This window comes from Balaenoptera ricei, chromosome 1 (genome assembly GCF_028023285.1).
Source record: "Balaenoptera ricei isolate mBalRic1 chromosome 1, mBalRic1.hap2, whole genome shotgun sequence".
NCBI classification, from domain to species: domain Eukaryota; kingdom Metazoa; phylum Chordata; class Mammalia; order Artiodactyla; family Balaenopteridae; genus Balaenoptera; species Balaenoptera ricei.
The window spans coordinates 20,685,582-20,699,314 of NC_082639.1; the positions used below are offsets into that span (position 1 = coordinate 20,685,582).

The window sequence follows — 13,733 nt, forward strand, 5'->3', positions numbered from 1 at the left end:
GACTTCTAGGATTGACGGCCCCAATCTCCAGATGTGGGGGGTGGGCGGGGGGGTGTCAAACCTCAAGGTTCTGAGAAGGGACACCCCAGAGGTGTCAGAGACCGATGGGGCGGGGGTGGGGGGTGGGGGCCGGAGCTGGAGCCGGAGGGAAAGGGAGGGGAGAGGAGAGGGAGGGGAGGGGAGGGGGGCTGCCCGCGGGGGGTTGGGTCATTGTCTTTTAGAATTTGGGAGCCTTTGAAAAGCCGTGGGCCCTCCCACCGCTATTGTGCTGGGGAAGATGTAGCAGCCTCTTCTCCGAGCCACCCCTTTGCCTCCGGACTTCTCTGGGGCCAGCAGCCGGCCGACCTGGGGCCCGGGGCCGCGGGCTCAGCCGACTACCATGGGCTCTGTGTCAAACCAGCAGTTTGCAGGTTCGACCTCGGGACTTATTGGGGACAACTTAGGCTGCAGGGGCGCCCAGAAGCCACATAAAAGGGAGGTGGGGGAAGTGTCCCCCAGGCTAGCCGAAGGACCCCAAGTCTGCGGCCTCCTGTTTCAGGGGGCGATCTCTGGAGCAAGGAACCCTGGTGTCCCAGTGGCGTGCAAGCTGAAGCTACGGGGGCGGGGGAGAGAAGAGGAGGGGCCTGTCTGGCCGTCTGTTCCCGGGCAACGTGTTGTGGGAAGATGAGCAAAACTTTCGGGGCACCACTGGCCTCAGTTTAAGCTTGGGGAGCGCGGGAGGCAGCCGGGACAGGTATTTTCTCGCCGGCAGCTTGGTAGCTGCAGCGCCCTGGGTGTCCACCCGCGGGCTGCACACTCGGGTCTCCTTGCCGGGTCTCTGGTGGGGTCCTCCAATTCCGTGGCCCCCCAGCTGAGCGCCCTCCCAATCTCCAGGTGGCGGCGCCAAGGCGCCGGAGGAGGCGCAGGAGGACGCGGCCCGGGCGGCCGAGGAGCCGCAGCTGCTGCACGGCGCCGGCATCTGTAAGTGGTTCAACGTGCGCATGGGATTCGGCTTCCTGTCCATGACTGCCCGCGCCGGGGTCGCACTCGACCCCCCGGTGGATGTCTTTGTGCACCAGGTGAGACCGATCCCGGTAACTTTGCCGCGGGAAGGGGATGTTGGCGCGCGGATCCAAGGGTGGGCGGACGGCCTCGGCTGTTGGGTTGAGGGAGATCAAGGGCCCTCATTGTGCGCTCCCATCTTTGCCGTGGCACCCCAGTTCTGAGTCCCCTTTAACTCCAGCGGGACGAGAGCTGGGGGCAGAGCCGAGTATCAGCACCCCTACCCCCCTCCGGGAACCCCTCCGGTTTTACCACGTGTCTGTTACCTCTTTCCCCTGGGCAGGGGGCAGGGGGCAGGGGGCAGGGAGATGACCCCATGTGGCAGAACTAAGGTTGTATTGTGCTTGCCAGTGGGGGGAGGGCGAGCAGGCGGGCCAGGGAAGCACATGCCCGGTCAGAGCAGAGCCCTGAGCGCCCGCGCCTTTCACTATGGTGTGAATGGAGCTCCCGGCCTGGAGAGAGGGAAGGAAACCACTTTGGGACCCAACGGAGTAAAGCTGAGAAGTCAGCGGGGTCTCCTCACCCACGTGGTCACCCAAAACTCAAGCTCTGGGGCCTGGGTGGGTTTGGCAAATCCTTGAAGGATGTCTCTGGGGGCTTGAAAGTTCCTCAAGAACACAGTCTCAGGCACATGGTTCACTAGCTGGGCTTTTGCTGTTCATTTCCTATCAGGAAAGAAAACCCAAGGAGCCCAGGCCTTAGATTCCTGGGCCAGGCTCGGAGGGAGTTAGATTGCAACCCCAAGTTCTCAGTTAAAGCAAGGCAGCACAGTGGGGGTGAAATTCAGTGTCGCAGGGCAGAGGGTGGAGGGAGGCTAGCCTCTGGACCTATTCTCCTCAGCTTGGCATTTATGGCCCCAGACAGCCATTGATTGCTGTCCTAACATTCCCAGCCTCAAACAAGGAACCAGAGACTTCAGGTTTCCCTCCTCCCAGGCCACCCCTTCCTGAATATCTTAGAAGCATTTCTGTGGTCCTGGGCACAAGCCACACATAACAACCACGTAAAGGAAGTTGTTGCTTGTGTTCCCTCCACCTTTGGAGGTTTGGGGCTGGACCTGAGAAGAAATTGCTAATCCCAGGCACAGTAGGTTGACACCCAGGCCGGGCATGGAGGGGTTACTTCGGAGAGGTTGGCTTTAGGAGCAGTGGGGGAGGGGAAAGGAGGATGTGGGGATTAAGGGTTGGAGCCTGAGGGATGGTATTCTGGAGGGGGAGGGGTGGAGATGCTGGGTGGAGTAGTTGGAGGCAGCAGGGAAGTCTCTGAGCATGGCCCTCAACGAGGACACAGAATGGGGGGAACAGGAGAGGTAGAGGATATGGGGAGATGGGGGCCCACCAGTTAATGTTGGGGTCACTGGGCTACTAGAACATCTTTCCAGAAGGGTCGGCAGCAGAATGCTTGGCTACCCCCTTGCTTCACCCAGTTCCTCCACCCCCAACTTTACCCCCTCCCCATCAGACAACTAATTCTGGCTGGTGGCTTTGCCCCCTTCCCTGTCTCATTTACATATGTGAATGATAACCCACAGGAAGTAATTGTGGGAGAAAGAAGGGAATTGGCCTCTTTAGATCTATTAAATCACTTTATTACAGGAACCAGCTTTGAATGGCCCTCCTCAGCGGGGTGGCCAGCTCCCCCACTCTCCCAATTATCTGATCACAAAGAGATTAAAATCTCTCCTGGTCTGGAGATGACTGGACAGCTTCCCCAACTTTGGAAGGCTTGGAATAAAAGAGTCAAACCCAACGTTTTCTTGCCTCCCTTCCAAAGGCTGTTGAATAGGGAAGGACGGAGGGGAATGTAGCCCCTCTGAGGTTCTTTGGTGATATCCAACTCCCAAGGAAGGTTTTCCTGAGCAAATGGATCTGTGCCTCAGCCCACTTACCCTTAGGATTGAAAGCAGCTGGGAAATATTGGAGGGCATAAAGGAAAGCAGGGACCTTCTGGTTTGGGGAGTGGAGCCCATACCACGTTATTTCAGGTGGGTTTGCTGGGAGATAACTGGACTTTGGGGTCTTGGAATGTACAGGGACGTTCCACAGTTGAATAAGTTATCAGAAGGAGTTGAGCTGAGATAAGGAATCAAGAATTTGTCTCCCTAACACCCCCTACTAACAGTCACAGAGGACAATGGTGGAAATTCCCTGAGCCTTACCTGGTAGCTCTGTCTTTAGATTGTGCACTGCTGGGGCTTAGGTTGATCCTCAAACCCTACCATAGCAGTTAGCCTAGTGATTGCAGTCCTGCACTTGAGAAATTTGAAATCTCTCCCTGGGGATCTAATATAGAGGAATTAGGTAGATGCAGGACAATCCTTAAAAATCCTCCTGGGGGAGGGGAGTGTTCCCAAAGTGGAGAGAGAGTAAGACATTTCTCTTTAACAAGAAAACCTCTCCTTTGGCTGCTGGTGGTGGGTACCTTAGAATTGCGGGGTGGGTGGTGAGCAGGATAATTGTCCTAAGATAACATCTGCTAAGGGAGGGGATCAGGGAGCTCCTTTCCTAAGGAAAGAGGAGGGGGGAGCAATTAAACATTTTCTTTTCCCTTCCAAGGTTGGGCCTATTTGGTTCCCAACACACTGTTCACTATTCTTACACTCCTTGTCAAACACAAAGTGCCCCACAGGGGTGGATGAGTGGGAAAGAAAACCTACCTTTAGCTTTTTAAAAAAATGAGTAAATAAAACCCATAAAGCAAAGAGACTTCTGTAACAACCCTTTTACTCAGCCTCAGGTCTTATGCTAGAACTCTCTTCCTGTCCCTGAATTTGGGGGAATTTAAGAATCATAATAATGACAGGTGGCCAGCCCTTAAATCAAGGTTTCTCAACCTCAGCACTATTGACATGTTTTGAGCAGGATAATTTCTCATTACGGGCATCCCTCAGTTGTGACAACCAAAAATGTCTCCAGATATAGCCAAATGCCCCCTGGGAGGCAAACTCACCCCCAGTTGAAAAACAGTTATACATCGCAAGGTGGAACAAGAAAGAGCTAACTACTGTCTCCTGGTCTCCTGAGGTTCACCAAGAATTCTCAATTCTCTGTGGCCATTTTAAGAGTTTGGCTTACCTCATGTTTTCCTGTGGCTCAACTCCCAAACCCCCTAGATTTGTAGAAATTTGAAAATGAGGAAAAGGTCCCCTGCTTTCTCCCACAGCTCTTTGGAACCCAAGTCTGTTTAAAATGGCTTTCTGGCTAAAATGCTGTATTACAAGGCTTGGAGGCAAAAGAAGAGCCCAAATTTGACCGAGGGACCAAGTTTGGGTTAGGAGAAGAAATTTCCAATACCAAGAAACTGCTGAAGCCACGTGGCCTGCTTTTTCTGAAAAGGATGAGCGGAGGTGGGGGGGTTGGTGAGGTGGGGGCGGTGGTGAGAGCAACCGCAGGCCTGTCTAGAGTAGGGCTCTTGGGTTTGGGGGCAGGGAGAATGTAAAGGGATCTTTCCCACCTGGTTTATAACCTTACTAGTGCGTCTGATTACCCACCTTATGTTTCGTTTTTTGATGTACTTATCTTAACCCCTCCTCTAACCTGTAAACTCTTTGAAGAGAGAGACTAGCAGTCTGGTTAGTTTTCTAGTAGGCACTTGGTGGGCTGAAGAAATGAATATGGGTCCCCTGAGGAATCAGGAGTACACTAACAGTTGGGGGGTGCTTGTCAGCAGAAGTCTTCCTCCAGACAAAAAAGGCTGGAGGTAGGGAGGGAATGTTAACTGATAGTTGCTGTCTCTTTCTGGACTAGGGCCTGATTAGGGCCTGGCACTCAGTAGAAACACCATGAAAGCTTGTAGAGTGAATGTCAATGGATCGCAGTTGAGCTCCCGATAGGATATTGGAGGCACGGGTGTGATGGGTCATTCATTAATTAGTTATTTCATTTCCATCTTAATAGGAAACTATTTTTTAAATGAGTGGATTTTTTCAGGAAGTTGGCAGAGAAGCACATGAGTTGGTTTGAGCATTATGGGATCTTCTTGGGTCCTTCTCTTTCTGAAGAGACAGGCTTTCTAGACAGTGTCCCAAGTAAAGGCTGTGCCACCATCATGAGCAAAGCTTGTGGTTGGTGACACCACAAGCTTGCCATACAAGTGGTTTTCAGTGATTTTCTCAAGGGCAAGGTTGTTTCTGGAACACTCCTAATCAAACTATCATACTCCTTAGCCTATTGGAATTTGCTGGTGCTTTTTTTTTTTTTCTGAGAAACAGCCCTAGGCAAATCACCCCTCCTTTCTTCCTGCAGGCAAGAATAGCAATTACTATCAGTGTTAAATCTGGGAGGTCAAAGGAGGTGGGGGGGGAGGAGGAGAAAACTTTCAAGAATGGTACGCACTTAGTACAGAGGCAGCTTGGAGTTAACTTAATTCAGACTGGAAAGGAGGGTAAATGGCTTTTGTCAACAGAGCAGAACAACAACTGTGTTACTGGTTTGAAACTCCCGGACCCTTTCTTCACTCCATGGGTAGGTGGGTAGGAGGTGGGGTGGGGACCTTCCCTGGGATGGGTCCTCATCAGAATTCAGTCTCCTTGCGACTCCATTTTCCTAAGGACCAAGGAGAAGATGCCCACCCTAAGGAGCTGGGAAGATCAATCTAGGTGAACACTTGTGTGCAGAGTTGAGAACCGCGCAGCTCCTTCCTCTCTTCTGCTCCGGTCTCCCTCTGGCTGCCTTTGTGCAGACTGGCTGACGAGCAGCACCATCTGGTGGAGAACTCCAGGCTGGAGCTGGTGGTCCTGGCCGTGTGTCTGAGCAGAGGTGATGTGTGTGGGGTTGTATGCTCACAGCCTTTGGTTCTGCACGGATCTCTTTCCCCGACCCTCCCTGACACACACATCATCAAAATAAACTGCTTCTAATAGAACCCATTGGTTTCCTAGCTCCTTCCAAACCCTACCGTCAGGAATGACGCTTGGGTTGAACTGCGAGGACACCTTGGGACCAAGTCATTAAAATTACTTTCACCTGCTGCTTTTTACTTTTTCATTGTGGCTGTTAGAAAGTTTTTAAACGGCTGTGCGTCTTGCATTATATTGCATAGTGCTGGATATAGAGTGAGGCTAGTTGCAATCAGCTCGGGGCTCTCACACTATAAATTTGGGCAAGGTGCTTCACCCCTCTGCCTCTGTGACCTCACCTGTAACACAGGGGGCATGATAAGGTCTACCTCACAGGCTTGGTATGAGGGTCACATGTGTTACAACATGTAAAGTGCTTAAAACACTGCTTAGCCTATAGTAAATATTTATAATAAAATTAAATATTAGTCATTTTAGATAGTAGAGAACTTAGTTTCTTCTACAAATGTTTGTGCACTGCTAGGCACCTAGAACTGAGGGTATAAACATGCACTAGGTAGTCTTGAGCTGGAATGGCCCTGGGTATTGCAGAAAAGCCAGAAACCCAAGCTTTGATCAAGTCTGATCCCCTGCTTTTACAGATGATTATAGAAACCAGAACTTATTTATCCAAATTTCATAGAGCAAGTTGAGGGAAACTTGGGTTCCTGTGAGCTTTTTACTCCACGTGCCCTGAGTGACCCCTAAGGTCCCTTCTATCTCTAAGTTATAAAGGCATAATACTTGACGTGGGGGAAGCTTAGCGTAGGCAGTGGTGAGGTATTAGGGGAGCAGGAGGCCTAAGTACTGTAACTGGCCCAAGTCCTTCCCTGCCATCCAAAAAAAGAGAAATGCCTCCTGTAACTGTTTTCTGTCTGATTAACTGCCATCTTCCCCTCTCTCCCCACTATAGGCTGCCCACCCTCCTACCTCTAACAAATTGGGAAAGGAAGATGGGAGGCCTGCCTCCCTCCCACCTTTAATATAATTTATCTGAATAAATAACCCTAATTAGGTCCCTGAGTAAAAGGTTTGACTGAAGGCCCTGGAAGGGTGGGAGGGCAGGTCAGAAGGAAAGATGGCTGTTGGCGGCGGTGACTTTGGCAGACCAGCAAGCTTGACTGGGGAAGAAAGGTGTCTCTGTATCCGTTTCTCTCACCGTGACCATAACCCCTATGTGGAGAGGAAGGAAGGAACTGATGAATGCGGTGAATGTGGGGTGGGGGGGAGTCAGGGGGGAATCTGCAGCCTCTGGAACTCCAGGAATCTGACCACCAGAACCAGCCAGTGTCAACTCTTTGTTTCCCCGGAGCTGGGCTCTATTGGGGGAGCTCAAGCCTTGCCCCTCCCCCCCAGGTCTTTTCTTTTTGGAGGGGATGGAGAGAGGGGCGGGGCCAGGGCCCCGCTTTGTGTGTGGCTGGGGGTGGGGTGGGGTGATAGCAAGAATTTCAGGCTCCTTTCCGATGCAGGCCCTGTGAGGCAGGCTCCGTGGGGCTGCACGCCGATTACCTACCTGATAAGAGAGGAATTCAAACTATGTGTTTTAGAAAGGGGCGGGGTAGGCCCCCCCCCCCCCCCCCGGGAGCCACCCCTGGAGACCACCAGTCTAAATCTTGACCGGTTATGGTGAGGTGCCTGCAGGGTTGGGGGTTTTTTGGTTTTGTTTTTGGTTTTTTTTCACTCTTTTAAAGTCTTAAGCAGACCTCAAATCCTCCAGTGATGGAGTGGGTGAGCTGAGAGGGCTGGTCAATTTCATATGTCCCCATTTATATTATCCTCTGGTTCTCATAGTAAGTCTAGGAGGTGTGGATGGCGGAGAGTTGTCCTCAGTAAACTGGAGCTCAGAGAGGGGATGTTTTTCTGAGTTTCCACTGCCAGTTAGTGATAAAAACTAGAGTTAAAATTCCCAGTCTCTTGACACTTCTTTCTCACTGTTACCACACCCTCATCCAGTCTGAAGAGGTTGATGATAATTGCCACTCAGGATTTATGTGTGGCAGGCTATGTGTTAACTACGGTTCATGCATAAACCCTCACAGCACCACCATAAAATTATTATTTACTCCATTTTGTAGGGTAGCACAGAAAGCGGGGACAGGCTGTCAGACTCTAAACCCTGGCTCTTAGTCACTTATCTATCTGCTGAATCACAGCGAGGACTGGGAGTGTTCCAGCCTAAGAGCCCACTAGGCAAATGGGAAAAGCTGGGTTTGCCTGGGTCAAGAATGCTCTTGGTCTGGCTCCTCCAGCACTTCCTGACTCACTGGCTTGTCCCAGCTCAATAAGAGACAAGTCAGATTTAACATCAAATTCAGTGTGGTTGTTATACAACAGGGAGAGGGAAAGAGATTTCACCTTTCTGCAATGTTTTTATTTTCTGCTTTAATGCTCCACATCAAGATTGGTGGAGGGAGTCATCACATTTCTGGCTGTTCCTGTGGGAATAAGAAGAAAGGATCCCCAACCTTTGGAATATTTCACTGATATTTATTGAGCATATATTCTTGATGTTTCCCTACCCATGTAATCTTCATGAAAATCTTAGGTAGGGACTTCCCTGTGGCGCAGTGGATGGGACTCCGCGCTCCCAGTGCAATAGGACCAGCTTCGATCCCTGATCTCAGAACTAGATCCCACATGCATGCTGCAACTGAGAGTTCGCATGCCACAGCTAAGGAACCCTGGAGCCGCAGCCAAGGGGGCCTGCCTGCCGCTACTGGGGAGCCCGCGCGGTGCTGCAACTGGGGAGCCGGCGGGCCACAACTGAGGAGCCCGCCTGCCACAACTAGGACCCAGTGCAACCAAAAAAAAAAAAAAAACCCTAAGGTAGGTTTTTATCTTGTTCTCTGAAGGCTCTGAGGCCCAGAGGTGAGTGACTGACCAAGGTCACACATGATGCTGGAAATTGGTAGAAACAGCATTTCATGAACCATGCGTCTGGCACCTGAGCCTATGCTCTTAACCAATTACCTCAATGGAAGTTTTGTCTTAAGCAGTACCATCTAAATTAAAACAAAAATGTAAATGACTGAGGAATTGGGGATCGCATCTGGCAAAAGAGCATGTTTCACCTAAGTCCCAGTTTGAAATATCCACCCTGCCCCGTCACTGCCACCAGCAGCATGACATGCCTCAAGCCAGGACTGGGTGCACGATGATCCCTTTTGCTTCTGAACCGCATTTTCAATGAGGACTGCACCTTGTTGACATATTTGACATGCTCTTTGGTTGTTTTGGAAGCTATCTATAATGAAGCCTATTCTGGGCAGGGTCTGGGAGAGGCTGTCACTCCACTAATGTGTTGTTGACGCAGTAAGTGGCAAGGTGAAATGGACTGTTAGCTTCAAATCGGAAACCCTGGGTTCTTCTGATCCTGGTTTTGCCACTCAACTAGCTGTGTGAATAACTCCTTTTTTTTTGGTTCAAATATGCAGTGTTTTAGTGAGATTGTTCCACACATTATTCGAAGTCCTTTCCTTTAACAATTTGCTCATCTTCCCAAGTTAAATAATTAAAACCTACCTCCTTGTTCATTCATCCAAAATGTGCTAGGCATTATTTAGGTGTCAAAATGCAGCAGCGAACAAAACAGGGACTTTACAACTTTACATTCTTTTTAATGGCTTCATGGTATTTTTGTTTCCTGTTGTTTTTTTGAACGAGTGAGATACTGAACGTATGTGTCATGCTAAGCCCTCCTGCAAATTACCTGCTTATATTCTGTTCTGTGATTCTTTTTTCTTACTGACTTATGTAGCTTTTTGTAGTTGATTTTTTAAAAAATTGTCTCAAAGTTTTTTCCTCTTAACACTGAGATATTTAATTCTTCCGAAATATGTTTTCCATACATATGATGCAAAATGTAGATTTCTGGCTTCATTTTCAAATGGATAACTGTTTTCTCAATAGTATTTATGGAATTGTTTTCCTCACCTGTTGATTTCTCCACTTAATCTTGGATCTCCCAGTAGACTTTCCCTTCTAATCCACTGATCTGTCTGCTTGGGTCATACTGTCTTTTCCCTTCAACTTTCAGAAACATTGTTTTGATATAATTTCAAACTTGGGAAAAGGTTGCGAGAATAGTACTAAAAACTCCCATATAACCTTTACCCAGAGTTATCAGTCCTTAATATTTTGTCCCATTTGCTTTATTATTCTTTTTCTTTGTACAGATAGACAGACAGATATCAAGCATCTTTAACTAAATATTTCAGTGTGTTTTTTTCTAAAATAGGGCCATTCTCTTACCTAATCTCAGTACAATGATCAAAATTGGGGAACTTAACATTGAAACATTTATCTACATTCCATATGCAAATTTTGTCAGTTGTTCTAATATTTTTTCCTGTTCTAAGATCCAGTCCAGAATCATGTGTTGCATTCAGTTTCTTTACTTCTCTGGGGTTTGTCTTTCATGACTGACATTTTTTAAGTGTATAGGCCTGTTACTTTATTTGTTTTTTATTTTTATTTATATTTATTTATTTTTATTTAATTTTGGCTGCATTTGGGTCTTCGCTGCTGCATGTGGGCTTTCTCTAGTTGCAGCGAGCAGGGCTACTCTTCCTTGTGGTGCTCGGGCTTCTCATTGAGGTGGCTTCTCTTGTTGCGGAGCACGGATTCTATGCATGCGGGCTCAGTAGTTGTCACTCACCGGCTCTAGAGCACAGGCTCAGTAGTTGTGGCTCACGGGCTCTAGAGCACAGGGTCAGTAGTTGTGGCGCACGGGCTGTGGCTCACGGGCTCTAGAGCACAGGGTCAGTAGTTGTGGCGCACGGGCTTAGTTGCTCCGCGGCATGTGGGATCTTCCCGGACCAGGGCTCGAACCCGTGTCCCCTGCATTGGCAGGCGGATTCTTAACCACTTCACCACCAGGGAAGCCCCAGGCCTGTTACTTTATATTTTACAATTTTACATTGGTTGATTTCTTATAAATGCTATGTTCAAGAATTTTTCTTCTGTTTTATTTTTCGTAGAACTTTGAGAATAGCTGCAAAAAATGCTATGGCATCTGTTTATCTAATGATTGTTCCTAATGTGATGTAGATATTTTGTTCTTAATTGTGATGACTCTTTGAGTCACAGTTTCTTTACCGATAAAATGGAAGTGTTCTTCCAACCTTAGAGGAACATGTGCCTGCAGGTTTTTTTGGTTTTGGTGTAATAATGGAGACTAACATTAAAATCTACCATGCTTCCCTCCCCCAGAGTAAGCTGCACATGGAGGGCTTCCGGAGCCTGAAGGAGGGTGAGGCCGTAGAGTTCACCTTTAAGAAGTCTGCTAAGGGCCTGGAATCTATCCGAGTCACCGGCCCTGGTGGGGTGTTCTGTATTGGGAGTGAGAGGCGGCCCAAAGGGAAGAACATGCAGAAACGCAGATCAAAGGGAGACAGGTATGGATTGCAAGGCAGCTTGTGTGGGTTGGGAGGGACATGCTGAGGATGAGGAAAACTCTCCTAATTTTGCCCCTTTCTTGGACCAGATTGCCAAAGGTAAAAGGAAGCCTGTGGCCCCTGGATGTGGGAGGTGAAGAGAGGGCAGTATGTGAGGAGGGTACTTCATGACCCAGCTCTTCTACTTGACAAGTAATTAATGTTCTGTTAGCTCTAGCCTCGATTGCTAAATGGGGATCACGATACTAACCTCACATGATTATTTTAGAACTAAAAGAGACCATGGATGTGAAAGTGTATGTGGTCAGGACAAGATGGTGTATCTGTACCTGTTACGTCTTCACCACGTCTCCAAATGGCTGGTTTCTTCCATCTTAGTTCTGTGCTCAAACAGATCACATATTCTGGCTCCTTTAATTTCTTCTATATTTTTAATGAATGACAGGTACTCTTTTTAAGGGTATGGTAGTTCCCAACTGGGGTCCAGGATTTCTGTTCTTGGTATTTTCAAGTTGACATGAATCTGAAGATATCATCTAGACAATTACGTATCTGGGAAGGACTCAGAGTCATCTAGTCCTATTCCTCCTTTTCTAAGTGGGGAAATTGGTCTCTAGGAAGGGAAGTGGGTATAGTAACAACTTGAACCAGAGCCCAGGTGTCCTCTCTCAGACAGAGGAAGGCTTGTGGTCTCTTCTCACTCCTTTCTCTCAACTTTACCATCTTGCTTGGTGCTAGGTGCTACAACTGTGGAGGTCTAGACCATCATGCCAAGGAATGCAAACTGCCACCCCAGCCCAAGAAGTGCCACTTCTGCCAGAGCATCAACCATATGGTAGCCTCGTGTCCACTGAAGGCCCAGCAAGCTCCCAGCTCACAGGGAAAGCCAGCCTACTTTCGGGAGGAGGAAGAAGAGATCCATAGCCCTGCCATGCTCCCAGAGGCCCAGAATTGAGCCACAGTGGGTGGGGGCTATCTGTTTGTGATCAGAAAGTTTTGAGGAACAGGAATCAATCGGCAGAACGGAGAAAGTGGGGGCAGGGTGGGTAGGGGCAGCTGGCACTGCCATATATCTCAGGCCGGGGGCCAAAGCGTCACCCCCTCTTCCCTCTTGGTGGGGGGAAGGGGTGAGGCAAAGAAACTCCAATCATGCTCTATCCAAATGCACGTGAGGGCTTTGGGGGGTAACCCTTCCTGCATGCTTTATCTGAGTCTCCACCCCCAGAATCTCCAGCTTTTGAAAGTGGCCTGGATAGGGAAGTTGTTTTACTCTTCAAGAAGGATATGGAATAATATTTCCTGTGCCAGAGTGAAAAGATTAAGCATGAGACCAGATTGATGGACCCAACCCACAAGCCACTACATTCTGTGGGAGGAAATATCTCAGGGGTAAGGCAGGGTTTTCCACATCTTGTCTCCTCACAACCTCCTCCTGGGATAGAGTGCTGACAGAACTGTCCCAAGCAGTGGGTTGTGATGATAGGCAAAAGGGGGGTTGAGGGAACAGCTGCAGACCTGCTGCTTCTAAGCTCACTCCCACCCCATTCTGGGCCAATACAATTTTATTTATTTGCTCCCTTGGATGACTGTACCTTGGGTCCCACTTTCTCCAGGATGCCAAGTGCACTAGCTGTGTGCGAATGACGTATCTTGTGCATTTTAACTTTTTTTTTCATAATATAAATATTCTGGTTTTGTATTTTTGTGTATTTTAATCTAAGGCCCTCATTCCTGCACTGTGTTCTCAGGTACGTGAGCAATCTCAGGGATAAGTCGGCAGCAGCTCCGGGTCTGCACAGCGGGAATACTTTCTGTTGCTCTATCACCAGAGAGAACAACTATTTGGAGCGTGTAGCCTATTGAACTACCTCATTTTTGCCAATTAGAGCTGGCTTTTCTGCCACAGTGTCCTCTTGAAACCCCTCCATCTTCAATGTTTCATGGGAGACTAGGTTTTAACTGGATTGCCCCATGACTTGGTCTCCTTCTACTGAAAGATTGGAAATTGGTCTGAACAGGAAAAGGTGGTACAGAGAGGTTAGGAGAGGCTGGGCCAGGTAAAAGGTGCAGAGAGGGGAAGCCAAGATTAGGCAGAGGTCATCTGTATGTGTGATAAAGGATTCCTGTTCCAGACCTCTAATCCCAGGGCATAGAACTCGCTTTACATACCAGGTCCATCGTTCACTGGATTGGGCTAGGCCTAACATACACAACAGGGTGTATTGTATGTGTTTTTGTAAAAACTGTGAGTTGGTAAGGACAGGTTTTAAGAATGATATCTCTGTACCCATCTTGAGCTGCCCAGGGATGGATATATGAAGCAAGGACAAGATCCTTAATCTTTAACAATTCTGAACTTTTCCTCCTTGGTTTCCAGAGAGACCATCAGTGATGGCTTCTTTGTGGTTCCCAGAGCCAGTGTCCTGCCCTGCTGCAGCAGTAATTAGTGTCATGGTAGC

At 48.7% G+C, this 13,733-nt stretch overlaps 1 protein-coding gene across 1 annotated transcript; it reads left to right on the forward strand.

Moving 5' to 3' along the window:
* Nucleotides 1-379: 379 nt before the first annotated feature.
* On the forward strand, nt 380-12,229 carry LIN28A (lin-28 homolog A). Its single transcript, XM_059895893.1, has 4 exons — nt 380-410; nt 874-1,058; nt 11,090-11,274; nt 12,013-12,229. Exons 1-4 carry the CDS (start codon nt 380-382, stop codon nt 12,227-12,229), a joined length of 618 nt encoding a protein of 205 aa, XP_059751876.1.
* The last annotated feature ends 1,504 nt before the right edge of the window (nt 12,230-13,733 follow it).